Source organism: Desmodus rotundus, chromosome 3 (genome assembly GCF_022682495.2).
Source record: "Desmodus rotundus isolate HL8 chromosome 3, HLdesRot8A.1, whole genome shotgun sequence".
Taxonomy (NCBI): Eukaryota; Metazoa; Chordata; class Mammalia; order Chiroptera; family Phyllostomidae; genus Desmodus; species Desmodus rotundus.
Window position 1 is genome coordinate 35,009,176 of NC_071389.1, and position 25,200 is coordinate 35,034,375.

Below are 25,200 nucleotides of genomic sequence, written 5' to 3' on the forward strand. Positions count from 1 at the left end.
AAAGTTTAACGCTAAGTTTTTATTCCTCTACCCTGCAGGGCAGTAAGATGGGGGGTACAGAGAATATTCCATCTAAAACCTTGCAACTCACTCTTTATCTCAACTTTTGAAATTATGTTCTATAGTTAGTGGTTTGAAAAACCTTCCAGTTGCCTGGGACGAGGAGCTTTTCACTCCCACTTTTTTCTTATGAAATATTTAACATATACCCCAAAATACATGATACTTAACATTTGCTAGAATGCAAGCTCCACTGTTCTCCTCTAAGTCATCCCCAGTGTTTAAAGAAATGGCATGGTACATAGTAGGAACTCAATAAAAAACAGTTCCTATTTCTGGTGTGAATCAACCTGCGCACCAACTACAAGTTTAGGAAAAAAACAGTACAATACAGTTGAAGCAACTTACATACCTTTCGTGTTGCCTTTCCTAAAGAACGACCTACTCTCCTGTTTGGTATTTATTTCTATTTCCATTATGTATATATATATATATATATATATATATATATATATATATATATATATATATATACCCTTAACTAACCCAGTTTTTTTTGCAAGCTTTAACATTGTATCATTGGTATCGCTACATTCAATTTATCTACTCACCCGTTTGTAAACTTTATCCACACTATTTAGAATTTATCTAGTTAATTATTTTTCATTTCTGTATTTCATAGTATGAGAATAATTCACTTTTCCAATGGCTTGCCATTACAGTCCTATGAACATTCATGTGTACAACTCCTAGGTACATAAGTATTTCTCTGGGGCATATACCTAGGAGTGGGATGGCTGACTCGGGATTACTGCATTTTGCAGAATATATACCAAATTATCTACAAAATATTTGTTCTGGTTTACACTCCCATCAGAGGGGCAGTTGGGCTCCAACGTTTCTTATCACCATTGAAAGGTTTTCTAATAGATGTAAAAGGGTTTTGAATTGCAGGCCTCTTTTAGTATGTTTCCATTTTGTTGGTCATTCATTTTTCTTATTCTGTTGATGACTTAGTTACCCATTTTCCTTTTTAAAAATCATGTAATTCTTTACAATATTCTGATACGGATCCTAAGTCCATTATGTGCAGTTATAAATATTTGTATATACATCAATGTGTATTTTCCTTGAACCATGAGTTTAGACATTTCACTCAAATATTTCATCATGATTCTAAAAAATACAATCTCCTACACAATTTATCACTCACAAAATTTAACATTTACATACTAGTACACCTATTATAAATGTTTATAATTATGTCTCTTAAATACACAAACCCAATCAAGATTCACAGTGCATTTATCTCTCATTTCTTTATTTTCCTTTAGTTTAGAATAGTTCCTCCATTTTGATTTTGACATTTTTGAAGAGGGACAGTTACTTTGTAGAATATTTTCCCCACAATTTTGATTTAGCTGATAATTTTCTCACCAACAGATTCAGGTCAAAAATTCCTGGCAGGACTATTACATTACTATATGGCTGATATGTTCTTCTCATGAGGATGCTGAGATGTCAGTTTGTCTCATTGTTGGTTTCCAGGTAAATACTAGAATTAACTTGCAAAATTATACAAAAAAACCCTGCCAAGATTTTGATTAGAATTGATTTGTATTTAGAGATTAATTACCTCTTTTTATTAGCTTTATTCCTAGGTACCTTGTATTTCCTGTGCCATCTAAGTCTTTTTCGTTTAAAGATTTGTTTTCAGGATAAATGGCACTTTTTAAAATTTATATTTTCTAGCTATTTGTTGCTGGGGATTCCTTATCACTAATATTATTTCCAGCATTTCTTTGTTATATACTAAGTTTGTTTCACTCATGTCGTTCAAAAGTTGAAAGGTACGTAAGGACATACAGTGAAAGTCTTCCTCTAACCCCAGATCGTAGCCACCCATTTCTTCCCCAGAGGCAACCTATAAGCCAATTTCTTATATATTCTCTCTTGTACCAAAACAGGTAACTGTATGCAGATATTTATATATGAGGGGGGACCAAAAAAAACAAAAACAAAACCCAAAAACTTGGAATTTACTTATAAAAAATTGTGTATTTATTTTTACGTGTTTAAACTTCGGGTCCCTTCAAAGTACTCTCCATCTGATGCAATACACCTGTGGAAATGGTTTTTCCACTGCTCAAAACAGCTTTTGAACTTGTCAATTTTGATGCCTTTTGGTGCTTCTGCCATTTTTTTGTTTCACTTCTTCCACGTGGGCAAAATGTTTCCCTTTGAGGACCCTTTTTTCATCTGGGGAACCAAAATAAAGTTGCTCAGGACAAGGTCCAGTGAATAGGGAGGTGGGCACAGGGATCATGCAGTTTTTGGTCAAAACTCCTGAACACTCAGACCAGTGTGGGCAGGTGCACTTTAAATCGCCCAGCATGAAATGGGCACGTGCACTGAGTCTTCAAAAAACTTCACTGAAGCTGAACGCAGCTTCTCACAACGCCAGCTGGTGCACTGGTAAAGAAGGGTTCCTAGAACACTCACTTAGTGGACGAGGCCTGTTACAAGGGGCCTGCCCTTCAGAAGATAATTCCAGGTTTTTTTAGGGTCCCCCTCGTATATGATACGTTACCATTAAATAAGTGGCAGGGCTACTAACAGAAATAAAAGCCAGAAGGAGGACCTATTGTAGGAAGGATGGTTTGGTTTTATAATCCGATGTTTGGAATGACCATACATTTCCCAAACACTGTGGAAAAAGAACATTTGTTAATAGAAAACTCCAAACTACACAGTAGCCATTTTCCTCCAGTAACTTTGCCACGATTCCATGTGCTTAGGAAAAGAAAATCAGGCTCTTTAGAACAGCAGCTCACAGTCCTTCCTCTGAAGCCCTTCACTCTTCTTTCAGGGCATACAGCACATCGCCCTGGCTAATGTTGAGTCGCACTCGAAGGAGCAGGTCATTCCTGCTGGGCTCCACGAGGAGGAGGCGGCAGGAGCCCAGGCGAGAGCACACTGCCATGGCCTCTGACATGGTGGGGTACGGCAACCCCTCCATCCTGCACAGTTCCACGTGTTGCCTGTACACCTAGAAACAAAAAGCAAATCCAAGGTCAGCTGCTGGAAAATTTAAAGAGAGATAGTTCTAGGTCTATGTCGGATCATTTATTTCTTCTTTTGGGGAAATCAGACACTTCTTGGCCAGGATACTTAATACCCGAGAAGGCATCTGTGGGTGCCCCAATGGGGCACGAATGAGGGCAGAATGCAATACGGGCTTTGGAATCGGGAGTAGCAGGTCTGAATCCTCATTCTGCCAATGACCTAAGTATGACACCTGGGTGAGTTATCTCAGTTTCTGAGCTTCAGTTTTATCTATTAAATGTATTATATCTCTTGTGTTAATGGATATAAATGTCTAGTACTGAGGTTGTTATACAGACTGTTCTAGTATCCAGGGCTGAGAGTTCCACAATTGAGATTGTCATAATTCAAGTCAAATTTTGCTATAAGGCATTTTTCTTAGTAGACACAGTGTAGAGGTGCCAACATATGGCCCTTGCAAAAGCACAAAGGCACAAAGACAATAATGAATAAACAGAAGCAGGAGGGTAGCTGGAAGCATAGATTCCTACTCTAAAACCCCAAGTAGGTCAGGCAAGTCTGTAGTACCTTCTGGTTACTTTCTCTTCCAACTATTTATAAATCTATCCTCCACCCCCAACACTCACCTCAACCCTTCCAGAAGCTTTTCAGGAGCAAAGATATTAACCAATTTAGCTTGGGGCCCCTAATTCACATAACAGCTAATGAGACATTGTAGATGTTTGGGAAATGCTTACAAACTAAAATGAAAGTTACTCTCTGCAGAAGAGCTGTTTCAGGCTCTAAGAAGGAGAATAATGGGCAAAACACGATCAGCAACTGAATGTCTAAGAAAGAATTTAAAGTACAGCTGAAAGGAAGAAGTACCTGGAAGGAAAATGCTCTCCTGTATGTCTGAAACGTGCACATACACAGACGCGCACACTCCCAGGCACACACTCGAACACCCTTAACAATTCATCCTCTAAGGGAGCCATTGCCTGCGGACCCCAGTTTTCAATAAACCACTCTAAGGCATGAGCCCACACACTTCCTTTTATTCTCCACAATTGAAACTACGCTCAAAGAATGTTCAGGTTGACCTTTGTGATTTTAAACATGGCTCATTCTGAAGTCTTGCCCCTAGTACACCACATAGGCTGTAATATGGCAGTAACTTCTGACGTGTTCATCTTCGAACCTCCTACTCCTAAAACAGTATCTGGCACATAGTAAACCTTCAATCTAATATGTAGAAACCAGGTGCTAAAGGTCTGTTCTCATGCAACTCAATAAAACATCACATAAAAATAGGTGCTGGTTTGAAGTTCTTTAGCATTATTATCAGGTTGTCAAAGATGGTTACACAGTGACTGAAATGCCCACGTATTTTTAATTAGGCACCAGATCAAAATCTAGAAGGATCTGAAAATAGATCAATCACCTGTTGAAATGTTGCTTCCTCCAGTCCTGTTCGATGGAATTCTGCAAGGACGGCTCTCAGGAAACTCTGTTCCATAACAGAGGAACTTCTGAAAGGAAATGAAGAGATGTGAATTCTCAGTAAGTGGCTACACCAACACGGAAAGCCACATAAAACTTTTCTGCGTCTTTAGAGACAGAAGAAAACTGGGGACTACTTGCTCCTATATTATGCAGTAAGGGTCCCCCTAACCTCCTAAAGTCTTAAAATGATATAATAAATGCCACTTTGGAAGCGAGGGACACAGCAACTGCATCTGGAAAGGCACCAACACCCCCTCTCATGAGCTGCACATATCAATCAGTGTGTGACAGGTAGCCTCCTCCTTGTTCCCACAGCACTTCACTGAACACCTACAGTGTAACTCAATTCATGGACCTTCTCCTACTATACTAGGTTTACATTCCTGACTATGCCCCTTAAGAAAAAGGACAGCGTCTTCAGTATACGCAGGCTGAATGAATAAAAGCTTCTGAAAGAGAAACATGCTTCCACAGCCTTCCCAGACTGTGGCCCTCTCCAGTGGTCTTCCAAAGAAGGTTCAGGGTCAGGAAGCAGAAGCATCTTACTTGATGGCAGCAATGTATGACGATGAAAACATCTCATCCACTGCTTCCAGTAAGTGGGCTACAGTGACCAGGCCAGGGGAGTCGGGCTTCTGGCAGGAGAATTCACAGATCTCTGTGGCACGCCTACAGATGTCCAGGCAGCGTCGTGCATCTCCAGAGAGGGCTGCTACCTACAGAGGGAATATTTTATTCCTTGAGGTCCCCTTGCCATATCAGCCCAGGAGAAAAACCAACATATTCTGTGTTTAACTAAAAAAAGAAAGGCAATGCTGGGAATGGACTGAAGCCTGAAGGTAAGCACTCAGTCCTGGTTGGGAACCCAGAGGAAGCAGATATAAATCATCACAGGCACGTGCTGCTTAACAATGGGATACGCGCTGAGAAATGCCATTAGGTGATTTCGTTGCTGTGCAAACATCGCAGTACACTTACATGCCTACATGGTATAGACTTTTTAGTAGAAAAAAAATACACCTAAAATAATGATGAATAGTAAATACATAAGCTAGCGACAGTTTTATCATCAAATAGTGTGTATTATAAATTATATGCCTTTACACAACTGGCAGCAAATGGGTTTGTTTATAGCAGTATCACCACAAACACATGAGTATTGCATTGTGCTATGACATCACGATGGCTACGATATCACAATGGCTATGACATCATTAGGCAATAAGGATTTTTCAGCTTCATTATAACGTCATGGGTCCATTGTCATAAATGCAAGTCCTTCCTTGATCAAAATGTTATTATGCAGCACATAACTTTGTACTGTGCCTGGGACTCTTTTCTAAGTCCAAACCTTTGTCTTGGTTTTACAAATAACTCCACAGTGGAAAATGCAGAAATTCTTGGCTTTATTTATATTAAGGACCCATGGCCCATGATCACATTGAAACATCTGGAAACACAAGGGTCCTCATTCCTTGCAGGAAGAGAAAAATGTGCCCTCAGAAGCAGCCAGCGAAGGCCAAGAGACAAAATAGGTGGGGCCTACTTTGGAGGTAAAGCCACAGCCAAGCTTCCCTCACAGCATGTGGTGACTTGGAGGCCACTTGGTCAGGCTCAACAACCAGCATCAAGAGGGGAGGAGGCCACAAACCTAGGGAGCCCAGAGGAATCTGCAGTTAGGTGACTCTGCTCAACCCACACTGCCAGTGGCTCAGCTGTTGCTCCTTCTTTTCCATGTGCACAGAGGCTGAGGGGTTCCTGGGCTCCCTTCACAAGGAAGCTTATCTTCCCTCCCAAGCTTTTTTAGGCCACTTGCAATTTAAATTCCACTGACGGAATTCCTGGACTCACTGTGGCCTGCATTCCCAGTACTTGCCAACAGTCCTGACCATTCACCTGACAACTGCCTCAGGCGGCATCCTGCCTAACAACATGCCAAAATGATTCTTTCTTTCCAAAATCCATGCTACATTGTTTGAAAAAAGCCAATTGTATAGGCATATATATACATACAACAAAGACAAAAAAATTGCCCTGGTTGGTGTGGCTCAGTGGATTGAATGCTGGCCTGCAAACTAAAGGGTCACTGGTTCAATTACCAGTCAGGGCACATGCCTGGGTTGCAGGCCAGGTCCCCAGTAGGGGACATGCGAGAGGCAACCACACATTGACGTTTCTCTCTGTCTCTTTCTCCTTCTCTTTGCCTCTCTAAAAATAATAAAAATCTTTTAAAAAATTATTTCTGGGAAGTAGGATTACAGAAATTTTTTAATCTTTTGTGTATACTATTTTTAGAATTTAAATTTAAGAATTCAAAACAAAAATACCACTTTTCCAGTAACCCAAGACAGAAACATGAGTATCAGCTTATGTTCTTCCCTTCCTGTAATCTCCCAGACCCAGGTGGTAAGGGTGTCTCCACCCTGCCACATCTTTCCTCCCATCTGCACGCCCACAGCCTTGGGAAGCAGTACTGTGCTAATAGCGTGGACTCGAGCTGCTGCAGAGGCTTAAAAACAAAATGCACGGGGGACCCCGGGAGGCAAAAGAACACCCCAAACAGTCCTCACCCGGGACTGTGAACCTTGGGGACAGTAAGCATCCTTTTTGACTGCTGTCATGACGATGGAGACAAAAGAAAAGGCTTGGGCCCACCCAACATGCAATCCAAAATAAGACCCCGTTCTTGGGAGTTGACCTCAGTATAAGGGTGAATGAGAGACCCATCATGCAGAAGGAATGGCAAGAAAAATGACCTGTTTTGACCTTGGTCGAGGTGATGAAGAGTAAAAAAAACTGAGTCTTTTCAGTCACAGACTTTACATGGATTTGTAGCCCAAACTTACGTGCATCTCCTAAAACCCTTAAGTGGAAAATTTTTGTTTCAAAATGGTGCCAGTTGATAGTGCCCCCTGGTAACTGACAGAAGCAATAACACATTCTAAATGAACTCAACTTCAACCCAGGCCTCAATCAATTCTCAGATAAAGCTCTAAGGAAAATGAGCACACAGGAAAAAACAAAACAAAACAAAAAAAACTAGACAGAACAACAAAGAAACCAGGCCATATAGGCATGGGAACCAGCGATCAATAGAAGTGGACTCACAAAGACTTTCTAATTATAGGATATAGAATACAAAATAGGTATGTTTCTTTATGTGTACAGAAATAAAAGAGAGGTTTGAAATTGCAGGCAAGAATTTTGGGTAAAAACAACATTCAAATCTGATGCCTTCTGAAACCTTATTAAAAGACCAAGAACCATAAATAAAGGAAGCAATAGGAGTAAACAATATAATTCTGCAGGTGGAAAGAGGTGGCAGAGTAGTGGTTGATTTAGCAGACTGAAGAAACCCAGTAATAAGTAAGCCAGTACTGAGGAATCTAAGAGCAAATCTAAACTATACTGAAAACCTACAAAATGCTCCGGTTTAGTGGTATTGGAATTAGAGGTAAAGGGGGAAGTCTGACTAAAATAAGGAGTATTTAAGAAACTGATGCCCTATACCAGGAGTTAGCAAACTATGGCCCGCCATACATTTCTTGTAAATAAGGTTTTATTGGAACACAGCCATGCGTATTCCTTTACCTCTTGTTCATGGCTGCTTTTGGTGATGCAAGGACAGAGTTGAATAGTGGTGACAGACCATTATGGCCTGCAACACCTAAAACATTTGCTAGCTGGCCCTTCACAGAAAAAGTTTGCTGACCCTTCTTCCTAGATCCTCTCCCATTTCATGTTCTTGGATGAGCATTAGGACCACTGAAGGGAGGGACAGTTTAGGGCTCTGTAAGAAAACTTTGTGCCATGTTAATTTGTACTGTTTGCATAAAACTCTTTGCCCTGGAGATGGTCCCTCATACTATGGCAAGAGACCCAAGATTTATTCTCAAGCAAGAATGAACAGTCCCTAGACCAGGGACACTAGGAATTATTGCAGGGAAGGGGATGTCCCTCAACATTTACATGCTGACCCCCGACTCCAGCCTACCTCACCCACCCCCAGAACACTGCTCTCCAGGCAGCCCACAGGAAGCCTGCTATGGGAAATCTGACCATCCCAATGATCAAACAATTCAAGATATGGAAATTGGCCAATCGGATTATCCCAGTGAGGCTCCTAGTGAAGCAGTTCCACTCATGCGCTCAGAGCCCCCAATTCGCTTTGTAATCGCCATTCTCACACCTGAGTGGACAAACAAGACATCTGAGGAAAGTAACAATGCAAGATAAACCAACAGAGAAAAGTATCTTGGAGGAGAAGGAAGAAGACAGCCTCAATTAAATAGGGTGGCACTAAAAAAAATGACCATTTGGAGGAAAAAAAAAAACTTTTAGAAATTGCATGACTGCAGAACTAAAAAACTCTACTCAATAGAAGGAGTTGATGTTAACTTTAGGGATCTGAGAACACAAAGCTTGGAGACAAGCACCTATCTGGCTCTCCTGACCCCAGAACCTGACACAGTAAGTGGCCAGCTCTGAGCAGGTGTCACATACACGTGCTGCTGCTACAGACAGAGTTCACATCTTCTCAGGCAGGACACTAGAAATGGAAATACGTTTATAATTCTTGTAGATGCTGAAATACTGTGGATGGGTGATTTCTTGCATTCAACTTGAAGGAGATATTTAACCCACTTTATGCCTCAGCAGCCTCACAGACCAGTCTTAGTGGAATCTCTTTTGGCATTCTCTTCTCCCAGTGAGCCTGGAGGACACAGGTAATCCAAATCTCATACCTATGCTAGGCAGTTATAGACATGATTGACTTTAATTCTTACAATGGCCCTATGAGGTGGCTAGTATTAGTCTCATTTTTCAGAAAAGTAAATAGAGGCACAGGAAGTTTGAAAGTATTAATAAGTTTCCTATAACCTTCCACATGCCTATTAAGTGTTAGAGCCAGAATTCAAACCTGGGATTTAACTATTCCTCCCTTTTCATTCTGTAAAGCTTCCTGCTTCCTGAATCAATTAATCTTCATCTGTGTATAAGCCCACCATAGTTATAGCCTTCTAATCAATTATACAGTAAGATTTCAGGAATTTTTCAGAACTTTGTTTCTATATTTTGTATTTGTTTTTACAGGACTTCCTAAATTTCTCTTCATCCCCAGAGCACCCAGCACTGGGCCTCACACCGACAGGTGCTTAACAGAGAACTGCCAACTGGTTTGTAGGTACAACTAGGATCTCTGGAGGGTGACTTACCTTCCTGGCTACCAACTGGATGGCATCATCCTCAAAGGCCTTTAAATGTCTGAGTCGGGACACTAGGATCTGCTGCAGTTGCCTGTAAGTGTAAGGCTGGAAGCACATCCTGGTAAGACCCTGGGGAGCCAAGATGAACAAAGGAACAAGTTCACTGATTGCCCTCTCTGATAACCCTGGTGGAAAAGTCACCCACTAGTCCCCAGACCCTATTTCTAGGTCCCATGTAACACTTCACAGATTGCATGCTGGGACTACCACTGCTTCCAGCTCTTCTTACTGACAATGGCCAGTGGTATCCTGTAGGGTGGTAGTTCTCAACTACTGTATTTTTCAGACTATAAGATACACTGGACCATAAGACACACTTAGGTTTTAGAGGAGGAAAATAGGGAAAAAAACCCTGCTCCACCGCCACCCGCCCCCCGCCCCCAGCGAGCCAGGTAAGCTATAGTCAGACTATAAGATGCACTCCCATTTCCTTCCAAATTTTGGGGGTGGGTGCATCTTATAGTCTGAAAAATATGGTTATTTTTCATTTAGTTTATAAGATCCTTTTATTCTACCAAATCATTGAGAAGTAAATAGAAGTAGAGGTGCTCCAGTTAAAGTGGGCCGGAGGACCTTCGGCTCTAAGATCTGTGCAGGCACAGCCCCTGGCTTCACTCATCACGCTTGTAAGCACCAGATGCCGTGCTGCCCGCTGAACCACGCATGGGTCCGTGAGGGCAGAGACCACGTCTGCCTTGTTCACCGCTATGGTCTGGGCATCTAACACTGCGTGGAAAGGGTAAGTACTTACATATACTTTAAAAATAATTAAACCTCCAGGGCTCTGCAGTTCCAGAGTGAACAGGTTAGCAAAACATCAAGACACATTTGGAGCAAATCATGTAATGATGACATATTTAATTCCGACTTAAAATGGTAAGAATTTCAGGAACCATAATTTCTTTCTTTCTTTTCTTTTTTTTTTAAGATTTTATTTATTTTTAGAGACAGGGGAAAGGAGAGAGAAAGAGAGGGAGGGAAACAACCAAGTGTGAGAGAGCCATCAATTAGCTGCCTTTCACACGTCTACAATTGGGGACCTGGCCCACAACCCAGGCATGCTGGGCCATGCCTGGGAATCAAACAACCAACCTTTCAGTTTGCAGGCCAGCGCTCAATTCACTGAGCCACACCAGCCAGGCAAGAACCATATTTCTTACTTTTCCCATTTATTTTAATTTCCTACGTATTCATTTTTGCAGAACTCCTTGGTCCACCTTGTAGATCTGTAAGAACAGCTTGAGAATGGCCCTAGGACCTACCAGTCGGCTGGACACCCGGTTCATCATGATGCGCTCTGGCAGGTCCATGGTGTTGGCAATGGTCAGGACCACAAGCCGGGCCTCCTTGTGAGTGGGCCAGTCAAAGAGATTGTACATTACATCTTGTTTCTGAGTCCACAGAAGGTCGAGCTTCCAGGGAATTAAGAACGAGATGCAGGGTCAACCACAGAGACTAAGCCAGCGCCCCAGAATAAAGACCTGTTACATCGCTTTAATGGCATGTGCTTCTCAGGTCACGTCACCAGACCAGCAAGGAAGTCGATGGACATGTGCCTTTTGCAACCAGAGAACAGGCTACAATGAATGAAGAGGGGAGCCAGAACTTCCCTCCCGCCCAATTATTTGCTCCCAGAACATCAGCCGAGAACCACGCCCCTTCTTTACCAGTCCTCCTTACCTCGTCCACAAGCAGCACAGTGGTTTCCTGAGAGGATCCTTGGGTGCAAAATCGCTTTGCCAGCAGTTCTACTGCATGGTTAGCTGTTGCCTTTTGGCCTGTCATCTTCTGCATTGGGGGAAAACAAGTGGTAAAGTGTAAGGACTTTCTTCCCCTGTGCTTAAATCTAAATCTGCAAATAGAGGAAGCTATTTAGTCTAAGGACTTCAGGATCCTACACTCTGACTCTGCCTTCTACTCTAGTCTAACCTAAACAGGGAAGGAGAAGAGAAGGCAGTAAAACAGAAGATAAAGTCTATGTGATTGAAATGCAAATGAGCCACAGGCTGGTCCCAGAAGACACTCCAAAATCATTACTGCATGACTCTATTTAAAACTGGATATAATTTGTTATAACAACTTATGAACAAAAGAGCGAGGTTCAAACTCTGGCCTACCTCTAACCCCTTTTCTATTTTTTGCCACACTGCCTCCTGTGTGCGAATGGTTTCCACCATGTTAGTAAGTACTGGCTTCTAGACATTCATATGGAGCTCCTGGACTTTAAGATCCTTGAGGGTAAGAATTCTGCCTTCTTTGCCCTTGCTATCTCTACACAAGGGCAATGCCTGGTGTGTTGAAAATATTTTTGGCATTAGCTAGTGTGACTCAGTGGATAGAGCATCCACCTGCGAACCAAAAGGTCCCTGGTTCAATTCCAGGTCAGAGTTCACGCATGGGTTGTGGGCCAGGTCCCCAGCTGGGGCATGCAAGAGGTGTCTGGTCCATGTTTTTCTCACACATCAATGTTTCTCTCCCTCTCTTTCTCCCTTCCTTCCCCTCTCTCTAAAAATAAATAAATACAATCTTAAAAAAATATTTTGAGATGGGCTCTAGTAGCACTTAGTTGTCTTTAACTTCATTTGAAACAATTTTGTTAGATTGTATTATGACAGCTGCCATATCAGTGTGCACTTAAAAAAAAATCAAAATTGGTGAATTTCTGTGTAGCCATTTTAATACTGAAGATGGAAGAAAATAAGCAACATTTTCAGCATATTATGCTTTACTGTTTCAAGAAAGGTAAAAACGCAACTGAAACACAAGAAAAGATTTGTGCAGTATATGGAGAAGGTGCTGTGACCAATCAAATGTGTCAAAAGTGGTTTGCAAAGTTTCATGCTGGAGATTTCCTGCTGGATGATGCTCCATGGTCGGGTAGACCAGTTGAAGTTGACAGCGATCAAATTGAGGCATTAACTGAGAACAATCAATGTTATACCAAGCGGGAGATAACCAACATACTCGAAATATCCAAGTCAGTAAAGTTATTGGTGAAAGTGAAAAAATGTGTCTTTTATTTTATGGAAAAAACTAAAGGGACATTTTGGCCAACCCAATATGTCAAACGCACAAAATTAAGTAAATATTTCTCTTTTCATGGGCCACCAAGAAACTGTATTTTCCAAAAAGCCTAAACTGCTTTGCTTACCTGCAAGATCTGCACGTAGACTTGGTGGGGCTCTGTCAGCTTCATGCCATTGACTTCAATGTATTGAAAGGGAGGAACATCTTTTGCTTGGGCTGCCTGCTGCAGGCAGTGTATCACCTCGTGCACAGTGGCAGTCTTCCCCGTCCCAGGCACCCCGGAGATATACATGCACCTAGGTGAGGGAAGACGTGAGGGTTAGGTCTGTGCCAGCTGCCTCACATTACCACCAGTTAGTAGTGTGCAATTGTTATGCTGAAGGAAGGGCCAGGACCCCTGAAACGCGGAGGCGGGGGCAGTGAGGGCCATTCTTGGAGGCTAGTCAGAGTAGGACCTGTTTCTGTAGCATCATTCATTCCATAAGCAATGCTGCATGCAAACTGCCTACCCAAAGGCCAGTTTCATTTTTCTCTGAAAAAACATAATTTCTATTCCCACAGAATGACTTTGACAACAAAAGCTGCTTCACAAGCGTAGGCTTCAGCAACAACTTTACCTGTTCTCCTGACACTGGGGAAAGGCCTTTTGGTTGAACTGTGACACCTGAGGGGATATACTACTAGGAGCGTTCTCCCTCGATCATCCTGCCTGGCTCAGCGGGACTCACCCTCCAGTATGGTCAAGGAGTTTGCTTTCCACAAAGTTGTAGATATCCTGGAATTCCTTTTCCCGACAGGGAAGCGAGTCAGGAACAGCAGAAACATGCAGACTAAATAAAGGAAAAGGACGACTGTAGAAGCATTTCACCATCTACTCAATAATAAATGGAAAAGACTTATCTACAGTTTCTATATAAAACCTTGATCACAAGTCCAAGGGACTATCTTCACCCTCAATTCACTTCATTTAGCCTCATAATTAATCCCTTTCTCCACTCAAGTCACCAACTCAGTGGTTCTAACCAAAGGTATGTATCACCTGGGAAGCTTTCTCCAAATCACATGGGTAGACCTCATCCCACAAGAGATTCTGATTCAGTTGATTTCTGGCAGGATGTAGGCTTGTGTATTTTGAAAAAGTCCCAACATAGTTCTAAAGGGCACCATTAACTGAGAAGCAGTGTCCTGACTAATCACCTTCCATCCCTGAGAAAATGATGGCAGTAGACTGGAAGGTTACTCCTTTTAAAACCTGTCCGTATAGCTGACCCAGACACTACTTGAGAGGTTTCTTTTTTCTCAACATAGAAGTTCATTTTCCTCTGATGTGGGGAACCGTTCCAAGCGTGGGAAATGTGGTTCAGCCCCGACTCGGAAAAGCCAGTGGGGAGCGAGGTTGGTGGGCAGGACCCACGTCCATGGATAAGTTCTCCAGTGGGAAATCAGGCCTGCATTGTACCTAGACTGCTATGAGACTTGCTCTTGCTAAAACTCCCTCACCCTGAGGCAGCAAATGTTTACTAAGTATCTTTATCTTCCTAAAATCTAGGCTAGACCTTCCAGGTATGGAGCATAACCGGTTTCACCATTTCTCCTTTTACATTGCAAATATCCTTCTTTGATGTATTCAGCAACATCCTCTCCTTGTCTGTAAAAGATAACCACCCAAAGCAAACCTTTGCATAGTAAAGGAGGACCATCTTTGATGTAAGGGGCCTAGAAAAACAATAAAAGCCTGTCAAGGCAAGGGTCTGGCCGGCCCTTTTCCTCCACAGGATTTCTGTAGGCCGTGTGTATGTCTATATTGCAGCCACAACAGCAGATCCTGCAGGCTGGGATCCACATCACTCTATTACTCCTATTTCATGTGAATGAAAGCGAAGGCCCATTTCTTCCTATCTGAAAGGGGCCCACAAGCAGTGTTACCTTAGGCGGGCTTCCTCTAGCATGCTGGCTGGCTCCTGGGCAGCCAGGCTTCGACTGCGGATCTGGGGAGTGGCAGAATGTGGCATTCTAGGCTTGGGCTTTATTCAAAAGAGAGAAAGAGAAAGAGAGAGAGAGAATATATTTCAGTAAAGAAAAATATCATTCAGGACATATCAGCAAATCTGCTTCCAGATGACCTGCTAAAAAGAAAAGAGGTAGTGAATTCCTCTTAGTTCTTGTACGTATAGAGTACCTATAATTGTCCACCTCTCTCCTCACATCACATTCGCTTTGCTCACAGTCCAAACGTGATTTCTTTTTTCTAATTTATACCCAGTAATTAGGATTTGAAAACAATGTCAATCTGGGAAAAGAATGGATGAAAGTATGGGTTAAATACTATTTAAAAGTAAAATAATACTTTGAAAGAAAGACAAGAAATTACGAAGAAATCCTAACAGCTCTACCCAACTGTAATGTAGAGTAAGAGGTGAAAATTTCATTTATAGGGCTCTCCTCTAGATTTGTTTGAAAATATGGTCCAACTTTAGCTCAGGACTTCCACAATACAGCATTTAGAGAAACCGCACCAGGTTTTTCCACTCCAAACCCCAGGGTCACTGCTCACTCTGGGTTAAAGCCCTATCTCTCATTTTCCTTGCTGCTGGCTGACTAGAGCAAGCCTGCTACCCCTTCTCACAGTGTTTCCACAAAGCACTCCCTTCTATGGGCATTTCACCTACCCACCCTCTGCTTCCAGCCAGGCTACAGAGCAGTAACAATCTCTCCACCTCTTTCTCATGCAGAAAGTGCGCTTCGACCCTGTTCACTGGTTTAATATCTATTAACTTCGGAGAAAACAGGAAAGGAATAAAAGAAAAAATTTGCTGAGAAGGTATAAAAAATTTGGTGGACTTCTGACTTTTTATTATGTAAGATGCCCTCATACTCTGTATCTCTTCTTCTGGGTGGGACCCAAGAGATGAAATCACCCTAGAAGGTAGGTAAGCTATTTGCTTATTAATAAAGAATTCCAGGTAAGACTGCCTCACATCCAAAAGTGACCTATGGGATTTCCTTTCCCAGAGGGGTTCCAAAGAACATTATGCTCCAGAAAAAATGTTAACTGGTCAAAGACATACTCTAAACCTCTCTTTGAAGGTCATAATAACATTAATACATTAATGGCCTTGACAAGTCATGTGATAATGAAAGCAATTTAACTTTGTGTAATCCAAACATTTCTCACACACATTTGAACATGAGAAGACTCTTCCCTTAATAGCTTTCAACATTCTACCAAAGCTCCATAGGAAGCACAAGACATCCATTTATTTCTTTAATCTTACCCATTATGCAAGTCGTTACCAATAGCTGAGTAGCACTCCTTGTCTCTCAGGTGTACCAAATGGCACAAAACCAACGCAGCTCAGCAGCCCTGGATTCAATACCTACTGGGCACTGATTATGCACAAAGCACTCTGATGGGTTTAGTGGGAAATGCAAAGAGGAGCCAGTTCTTGTCCTTCCCTCTGGAAGTTCAGCTCTTAGCCATTGGATTCTGAATCTTAAAAGGAACCTGGATTCAAAAATCACTACCTACTGGATTCATTTTCAGCGCTAGGGTTGATGAATATTCCAAGCGTAATAGCTTTGAATGCAACAGACCTGTGCTCAGAATCCAGCTGCTACTAATAACAGTGTGACCCTAGCCATCACAATTTTTGAATTAAGAAAGAGATGCTTCACTGGAAAATAAAGCTAAAAGAATCTTACGGTTTTCTTTGGTGTCTTGGAGGGGGTCTTTAAGGACGACTTCATGGAAGAGTGTAGGTTCCTGGGTGTTCTCCTTGGAAGGGGTGGTGTCGAAGCCTCTTCCTTCTCACTATCAGAGTCTGAAATCTCTGCTGCTGGCAGAAACTCTTCCTCTTCTTTGTCATTTTTACTATTACCTAAAAACCTGAATGGTGGGGCACATTTTCTGATATTCAGTGTTTGAAGTCTAAATAGCAAGTGCCCTAATAGGTCAGTATAAATGAGAGGTGCTGCAGAGTCTCTCCTGAGGCTGAGCAATATAGGATGTGCCCCACTTCCTTGCTACTGAGGTGCTCTGCTAAAGGCATTATTTATAGTATTTTTGTGACTTGTATATTATTATTGCCATTTTATAGATAAGGAAGCTGATGCTTAGAAAGGTTACATAACCTTTCCAAGGCTACACAGACAATCAATGACAAAGCTCAGTTTCAAACCCAAAGCTCTCAGGATCGAAATTCAATCACACCTTAACAGTCTTTCAAGGTGTGATTATGGGGCCCTAAGAGCCACCTATGCCAGGGGCAGTGTTTCTTGCCCCTTTCAAACTATAATGTGTAATGTGAAATTAACGTAATTCCAGACCTACTAGGTAAAAAGATGAATTTCAGTGGAATAGCAAATAACCAAGAACTATAAGAGGCTTTAAGAAGATGATAGATACCATAGATGGCAGTGATAAACATTTTTCTGCAGGCCAAGGAGGACTCTTACCGAAGTTGCTGCCTAATCCGACTCAAAGTCAAGCGAGAACTCTTTCTGCGCATGCGACGGGGAGTAGAAGTAGCTTCATCCTGAGCTTCTGGTTGTTTTGCCTCCCTGCAAGATACCACAACAAGGTTATGAAAAGCAGTTTTGGGCACTAGGAGTCAGCAGCAGACACTAGAAGATAGATGGCCTGACTCGCTACTATTCTTTTTACAGGAGCTAATCACTTTGCTAAAATGTTTATAATTTAAGTTTCACTAAAACCCAGAGATCAAATTTGCCTAAAGCTTATTATTTAAATCAGACTCACCATCTCCCCACCTAGAGACCAGAATATACCAGTCCCAGGCAGAGTTTCTTGTCTCTTTTTCTTTCTGACGTATTTATGAACTCATGGTCCACCCGGCTCAAGGTTAGCAGAAATGTAGCTACATATTAAATATAAAGCATTTATAAAGCAAACCTTAACGTTTTAGGGTTCTGGGTGCTGGAGTTTCTGAGCAGGAAGCACTGAAATGTGTAATTTCTGGCTTGTCATATGATTTGTGCAATCCATTATTTACAAATACTGTCGAGTGGCACACTCTAAACTTTATTCTAGATGCATTATCTTCTTGTACTACGTGTATTTGAGAATGGTTTCTAGTTTTTAAAACATACCAAGAAAATGGCTGTTAAAATGTGGCAAAGAGCCCCAGCAAATAATGAAATGCAGGACTCTGAAGCAATTCAGGTTTGGGAAACCGTCTTCTGAAGCAGTGGCCCCCAAAGGACAGGTAGGTATACCAGAATCATCCAAAGAGCATTTCAAAAATGCAGATTCCTGGGCCCAATACTTGGAGATTGATTCACTGTTCCTGAAAAGAGGCTCAGAAATCTGTATTTTGGAAAAGCTCCTGGTGATTGTACGACATATTCAGAGTTGCAACTGCTGCTCTGATTTTATTGACTGTGACCACACATTTCCCATCACGTGAACCATCTATATTTGCTCCGTGGAGGGAGAATAACATCCCCGTTACCTCTTTTTGATCTTTTCTGGTTTCAGAACCATAGAAGGCACCACTGAGGACCTCCTTCCCCCGCTGGAAGGCTCAAGTGTTATTTTCTCACTGATTTCTGTCGTTTTCAAAGCTGGGACTCGGGTTCTCAGGGTCCTGTGACATTCACGTGAAGCCTTCTTGTCCTCCTCAGCACAAGAGCGTCGAATCTCCCCAGTTTTCTCTGGGGCTTTCAGAGCTGGAGATGAGGCCTGAAGTCCATCAAGCTGAGACCTCTTAGAAGGTGAGGTGATCTCTGAGGCCACTTTCCGCTTAGTTCTACTGGGAGAATCCAAAGAGGCCCGGGACTTCTGCTGGGAAATTCCAGTGTTAGGGGTCATAGGGAAACCTAGGCCCAAGAGAAAGCACCACAGACAATGTGTAAGTTTTATAACCAGCCCTATACACACTCCCAATCTGTTATAGCTAAATTCAGCCACTGAAGTTATACAAAGACATGAGTTATTCATATTTTGAATTATTCCATGATTTCCCCCACGAGGCAATTTTTGTCATTTTTAATCCCTTTCCTATTCCATGGGTGATTTTCCCAGTTAGAACCATAAGTTGACTATTGATTCAGCATTTGTAAATAATGTTTAATTAGATTTCTGTGAAGTACTTTACTAGAAAAGTGGTTTTCAAAAAGGGGTAATATGGCACATCCTCAGCCCCCACTCAACAGCACTTGAAAAATTATACCAGAGGCTGTTAGGTAACAACACCAAGGCCTAGCTTTCTCTTAGCTCAGATTACACCTACCAATATAGAAGACAAGGGGCCCAGGACTAATCAGCTGGATCAGGGAATACACAGAACCACGTGGGAACCGCCTCAGGGCCTGCTCCTCTCTCACCATGACCACAGGCATCAAGAACCCTCCATTCATTTAGACATCAACTGAGCTCTTAAAATGACAAGGTATGTGCCAGGCGCTCAGAGATAAGCCAAGTTCAATAAGACAGTCCTGGTCCTCAACTGCAAGACACTCCAGTCTAACATGGGAGATGATGTACATGGATGCCTACAATGAGGTAAAATAATTGTCCCAACGCACCTAAGTGCTAATAACGATGGCTTTTCAGATAGAACATGAAAGAAAGGCAAAATTTCAACAGTGTTGAAAAGGAAAGGACAGGGCTATGTGAGGAGAGTAAATGAGATCGATGTGAGCTAAGACAGTGAGGCAGGAAAGCACTGGGCATAGAAGAGTTCACTTTAGTCACAGCATACGGCCTATGGGGAGTAGCTACAGATAGGACGAGAACAGTCATATAGGGCCTGCGCATGAAGGTTTACAGTGGCTGTCTTACACTCACCAAAAACCTAGGAACAATGCAAATGTCCTTAAACTGGGAGTAGATAAACTATGATAAATCACAATGGAATACTATGTAGCAATAAAAAAGGAACAAATTCCTGACACATTCAATAACATGGATGAATCTCAAATGCATTATGCTAAGTTAAAGGAATCAGACTCCAAAGGCTATGTACAGTATGAGTCTATTTATGTGCCATTCTGGAAAAGACAAAACTATAGAAACCACAAACAGATTGGTGGTTACCAGGAAGTGAGGGAAGGGCTGGCTGACTACAAAGGAACACAAGGGAATTTGGGGATGATAAAACTTCTACCGGTATATCTTGATTAGGGTGGTAGTTACACATTTCTATGCATTTGTAAAAACCTGTAGAACTGTTTTTACACTTGTACACAGTAGAGGAAAATTTTGCTGTATATAAATTATACCTCAATAACTCTGACTTTGAAATGCTATCTAGGGCCAGATCTTACACATCTTTAAACATGAAGCTAAAATTATAAAATTTTTTGTAAATATGAGGGCAACTCAGGTATCAATTAATATAAAAATATCCCAATCTCCTGGTCTCCTTCATACTTCATTTTCCATCTTTCTGTCAAAAACAAATCATCTAAAATATTTTTATCATATCCTCCCTCCTCTAATTATGTTACTGAATCAATTTCTTACTCTTAACTTTCACTGTCCTGCAAAATCAAGTCAAAAAATACTGCAATTATTTCTGAATGGTGATATTGCAGATTATTTCTTTATAATTTTTTTGCATTTCCCAAATGTTTTATATATTTATATTCAGTTCCTAAACACACACTGTAATAAGCAGCTATCAAGAATATAAACAACTTATACCCAACAGACTTGGCATCTAAGTAAAAAATTCAAAAGGAGTAATAACATATAACAGGAAAAGCTCTCAGAACAGTCATAGAGTGGCTTTCAGATACATTATAAGTGAAAAAAGAAAGATGGAAAAGAATATATCCAGTATGCTACCCTACGGAATATTGAATAAAAAAGAATGGAAAGTAAAATTATATGCATATTTGTATGTGTGTGTGTATGTATGTGTTTATATATATGATTTTTGCAAAAAATAAAATTAAAAAATGATAAGATAAACCAGAAACTAATAAAATTGATCACATACAAAACATGGTAGAAAGAGGATGTGAGTGTAAAGAAAGGAATGGGGTTTCTCTGACTACACTTGTTTTAAATAGTTTTGTCTCTTTAACCATGTTAACATTTTACATGTCTAAAGAAATTAATCAAATATGGAAAAAGCCCTAAAAATAAACAGAAATAAAAGAACCTTACTGTATATCACCAACCATATAAACATCAGAAGAAAAAATTTAATCAACTTCACTTCCTCAGTGGAATATATTCTAAAAGCATAAAGCACTGCAAATAAATTTTTAACTTTTACTCAGGAAGTCTACTGTTGGCAGTAGGATTAGTAAAGCTACTGTGAAACTCCTTCATATGCACCAAGCTTGCTCCTGGGAGCCAGGGCGCTTGCACCTGAAGAAGGGTGATACCATCATGGATTATAGGAAGAAGGGAAGAGCCCTACAGTCTACACACTAGTTGGTATGATTTCAAGAGTTTTAAAATATATGTTTCTTAGCTCTTCCACTAGGGTTCTGAAAGCAATGTCATCGTAGTGGCAGAGATCTTGAAGAAACAGCTCATTACAGGACTCAGTATCATTAATCACAGAGAAACACAACAATGCTGCACCATCTCACACTTATGAGGATGGTTATTTTCAAAAACAAGAAGTGACACGTGATGGGGAGGAGGTGGAGGAATCGGAATCCTTGTGCACAGGTGGTGAGAATATAAAATGGTACAGCTGCTATGCAAAACAGTATGATGGTTCCTCAAAATATTAAAAACAAAATTACCATTTGATCCAGCAATTCTACTTCTGTGAATATACCCAAAGTGAAAGCAGGGATTCAAGCAGATATTTGTGTACCTGTATTCACAGCAGCATTACTCACAATAGCCAAAAGGTAGAAGCAACCCAAATGTCCACTCACAGACGAATGGATAAATAAAATGTGGTATGTACATATATACAATGGGGTATTTATTTCAGCCATAAAAAGACAGGAAATTTTGACACATAACACGACACGGATAAACCCTGAGGACATTATGCAAACTTAAATAGACCAGTCAGGAAAGGACAAATACGATAGGATTCCCCTTATATGAAGTATCTTGAGTATCTTGAGGTCAAATTTAGAGAGAGAAAGTAGAATGATGGCTGCCGAAGGGTGGGGGAATGAGAAGTTATTGTTCAATGGCTGGAGGATGATGGTTATGGCTATACCACAGTGTGGATATATTTAATGTCAGTAAACTGTGCACTTAAAATAACTTAAAATGGTAATTTTTTTGTTATATACATTTCAAAATGTGTCCAATCAGTACCTGGCTCACTGCTGCACTAACTTAATACTGTAGTATGAATTAGTATTTTATCATTTCCGTTAGCCTCAGTGTTGCCCACTGTGGCCCACTCCACACTTACTGCCAAGCTCTAGCTTCTTCCTTGCCTTTGGGGTAACAGGATGGGTACAAGTTTGGTGAGATTTGGAGGTGGAGTGCCTCAATTCAATACTTTTGAGCACACGCTCCGCTGCAGTCCAAGAAGGCCTTTCTATGCTGTTTGTCTTGGCTTCCATGGGTTTCCGGCATCTAGGACTGCCTTCCTGTAGCTTATCCAAGTCTGCAAGTAGTTCTGGGGATAGTGGTCTGAAGTTCTTCTCATTCCAAGACAGTTTCACAAAGAACGTCTTCTCATTTTTCAGATTCATAGGTAACACTTCATCTGGGGCTAAAGCCACTACCTGAATTTGGGAAGAATAGGTAAATAGAGAGCAATGAGGACCAAAATAGCTAAGGAATGCCCCCTTGAGAGCTATGGTTACAAAGCACTTAAGTCTGCATCCTTACCTGGAACGTTACTTTTCCAAACTGAAGAGGCACAGCCATGGCATAGGGTATTTCTACAGACTCCTCCTCGCTGATATCCATACCCCATGCTGCTTTCTTTTCCAGACCATTTTATTAAGCTATGCCAGATTTCCCCACAAAAACTTCTCTAAGCATGCTTCACTGCTCAACAGTCTATAACGGCCCCCACTACAGCAAGATCAGATTACAGAAACTGATTTTCAATGCCTTCTAAAACCAGGCCACATTTTGCCTCCCAAGTGCACAATACTCTTCAAAATGGTTTTCCACCAAACCATTGAGCCTGGCTTGTCACATCCTGCTCCTTCTCATCATCGTGCTCCTGCCTAAACACCTGCTTCCCTCTCTGCCTTTCCAAATCTACCCATCTTGCTGCTCCAACACCTACACCTGGCTTTTACTCCTTCACTCTGGGCCCCCAGATTGGAAAATCCGACTACAGCCATGCCAGACCACAAGTCTTTCTGCACTACCATGAAACCAACCACCCAATTGCCATGAGATCACACTTCACACCATGATCTAATCTCATTTTGGGCCTGAAGTAACTCAAGGAATAGCCCATATCTTAGTCTCCAAACCAGTGTCTCAATTCAGCCTACAGGTCACTGGAACCTGATTTACCATAAAGTCCATAACACAAATGTGCCTCTAGTAACTAGTGCCCTGTACTGACGTACTGAAGGTGAAGTCCTCATTTAAGCAAGTGTGCTCAACCTCTCGCAATGCTTCGTGCCTACCACAATCATAGCTAAGTAATTTCCCACTGAGATACATTTGCTAATTCCTTCTCATCCCTCAGGTCACAACCTCAGTGTCACCCCCTGCGGGAGTCTCCTAACACATGATACGTGCTCCCAGCAAATATCTGTTGAGATAAAGTAGGCAAACAAGCAGAGAAGATGACGAACAGCAAAAATTTCATTCCCATAGGGTAAATCGGAGGCAGCAATCATCTTTAAGTCGTGCAGTTTAGGAGGCAGACAGAAATAAGTTCAACATGGCACCGAGGACCAAGGCCCCACCCACCTGCACAGAGCCAATGATGGTCTCGGCATCAATGCTGCTGTCACAGGCAGGGTAATCATACCAGAATATCTCCTGCCAGTCGGGTTTCCGACCCAGCAAGTGCCGTCTACTGATGGGGATTTCACAGAATCGGATAAACCACTGTACTCGAGCACGTTTCTTGAAATGAGGTTCAGAATCTAGGAGGGATAGGTAGAAAAGGTAAGGTTAAGAAAATGCAAGAATGTTTTATTAGGCACTTCATATGTATCAGACACTGTGCTAAGCACTTGATGATGCTTGATTAACATATTATTTTAATCCTCACAATAGCCCTACAAAGTAGGGGCTATGACTAGCTCCCTTATACAGGCGAAGTAATCAAGTTACGGGGACCTTAAGTAATCTGTCAATGGTCACAAGACCAACCAGCAGGAATCTGACACTACTCACTTCCTAATGGTGGCTATCAGTCATCAAAAAATTACAAAAGGCATTTGAAAGGAGCAATTCCAATCAAGGGCCCCGAACAAATCTTACAAATAAGTGATTATAAAGAAGCCATCGAACAGCAGGAAAACAAAAACCCTAGCAAGAATCAGAGCGTCAGCCACTGAGATGACTTCTGGCAAACTGTGCTTACAATCTTCAGTTGTATCGTTGTGCTATACCATTAGTATCACTCCATACCAGCATGAGCTCCAAGTGAAAGGACACGCACTCTAGTGCCACCACCATCATCGCCTCTTTTCCTTCTCAGCTCTTTTCCGAGAAAGACCGAAGCATCACACAAGGATTCTAAAATCCACCCACAAGGGCCCATACTTCAAATACAGAAGTCCGTACTGCTGAAGCACTCCCCCCAGTAGACATCAGTTTAATGAGGTCTTCCTCCAACTTGCCAAATATCATTCCTATCTAGGTAATGTAAAAACATCTTTATCCACCTACTCTATCAGTTCCTTATTTTAGGCATACAAACTACCACAACTAAATACCTCTCATTCCTCTTCTAGCTCTTGGAAGACGCAGTTCTGTGTAGTTTCAAATTCATCTTAATCCTCCTTTTGGAGCTCTCCCCCATTCTCACCTTTTTGGGCTCTTCTCTGCTTTGCAGATAGTTAAAGTCTCAGAGAATCAGCTGAAGCAATGATCGTGGACGTGTAGGCTCTGGTTAACACTACTCTCCCTTTTGCTCTTCCAGTTTTAGGGGCAGTAGTGGCTTTCTGCACTTACTGATCTCTGGGCAACAATATTTTTGTTCCTCCAGCCCTTTCAACACTTATACACAAGTCCCTCTTGGTAAAACACCTACTAAAGCGTTTGTGTTACTGACTGTACATCACCTCAGACCAATCCAACTTACCTCCTTTCTCATTAAGAATTTGAATTTGCAAAATTCATTACTAACTTCCTCATGCCAAAATTAAAGGACAAGCCTCTGACTTAGAACAAATCACCTATTTTTTTCCTTCCTCCTTCTTCCTGAATTCATCCTTTCGCTCCATTCCAAAAATCCTGCCTTAAACAGGTAGATTT

The 25,200-nt window shown here is 41.6% G+C and overlaps 1 protein-coding gene across 5 annotated transcripts in view; it reads right to left on the minus strand.

Moving 5' to 3' along the window:
- Window positions 1–1,308: 1,308 nt before the first annotated feature.
- ORC1 (origin recognition complex subunit 1) overlaps window positions 1,309–25,200 on the minus strand; it is a 31,309-nt gene continuing 7,417 nt past the window's right edge. For all 5 annotated transcript variants that reach the window (XM_045204315.2, XM_045204314.3, XM_045204313.3 and 2 more), the window contains 14 exons: window positions 23,683–23,861; window positions 22,208–22,526; window positions 18,317–18,683; window positions 17,301–17,405; window positions 16,548–16,731; window positions 14,772–14,869; window positions 13,574–13,675; window positions 12,970–13,141; window positions 11,499–11,606; window positions 11,081–11,230; window positions 9,768–9,887; window positions 5,098–5,267; window positions 4,490–4,577; window positions 1,309–3,049 (listed from right to left, as the gene is read on the minus strand). In XM_045204315.2, coding sequence (XP_045060250.1) covers window positions 2,855–3,049; window positions 4,490–4,577; window positions 5,098–5,267; window positions 9,768–9,887; window positions 11,081–11,230; window positions 11,499–11,606; window positions 12,970–13,141; window positions 13,574–13,675; window positions 14,772–14,869; window positions 16,548–16,731; window positions 17,301–17,405; window positions 18,317–18,683; window positions 22,208–22,526; window positions 23,683–23,861 — 2,357 coding nt within the window. In that variant the 3' untranslated portion in view covers window positions 1,309–2,854. The remainder of the gene's footprint in view (window positions 3,050–4,489; window positions 4,578–5,097; window positions 5,268–9,767; window positions 9,888–11,080; window positions 11,231–11,498; window positions 11,607–12,969; window positions 13,142–13,573; window positions 13,676–14,771; window positions 14,870–16,547; window positions 16,732–17,300; window positions 17,406–18,316; window positions 18,684–22,207; window positions 22,527–23,682; window positions 23,862–25,200) is intronic.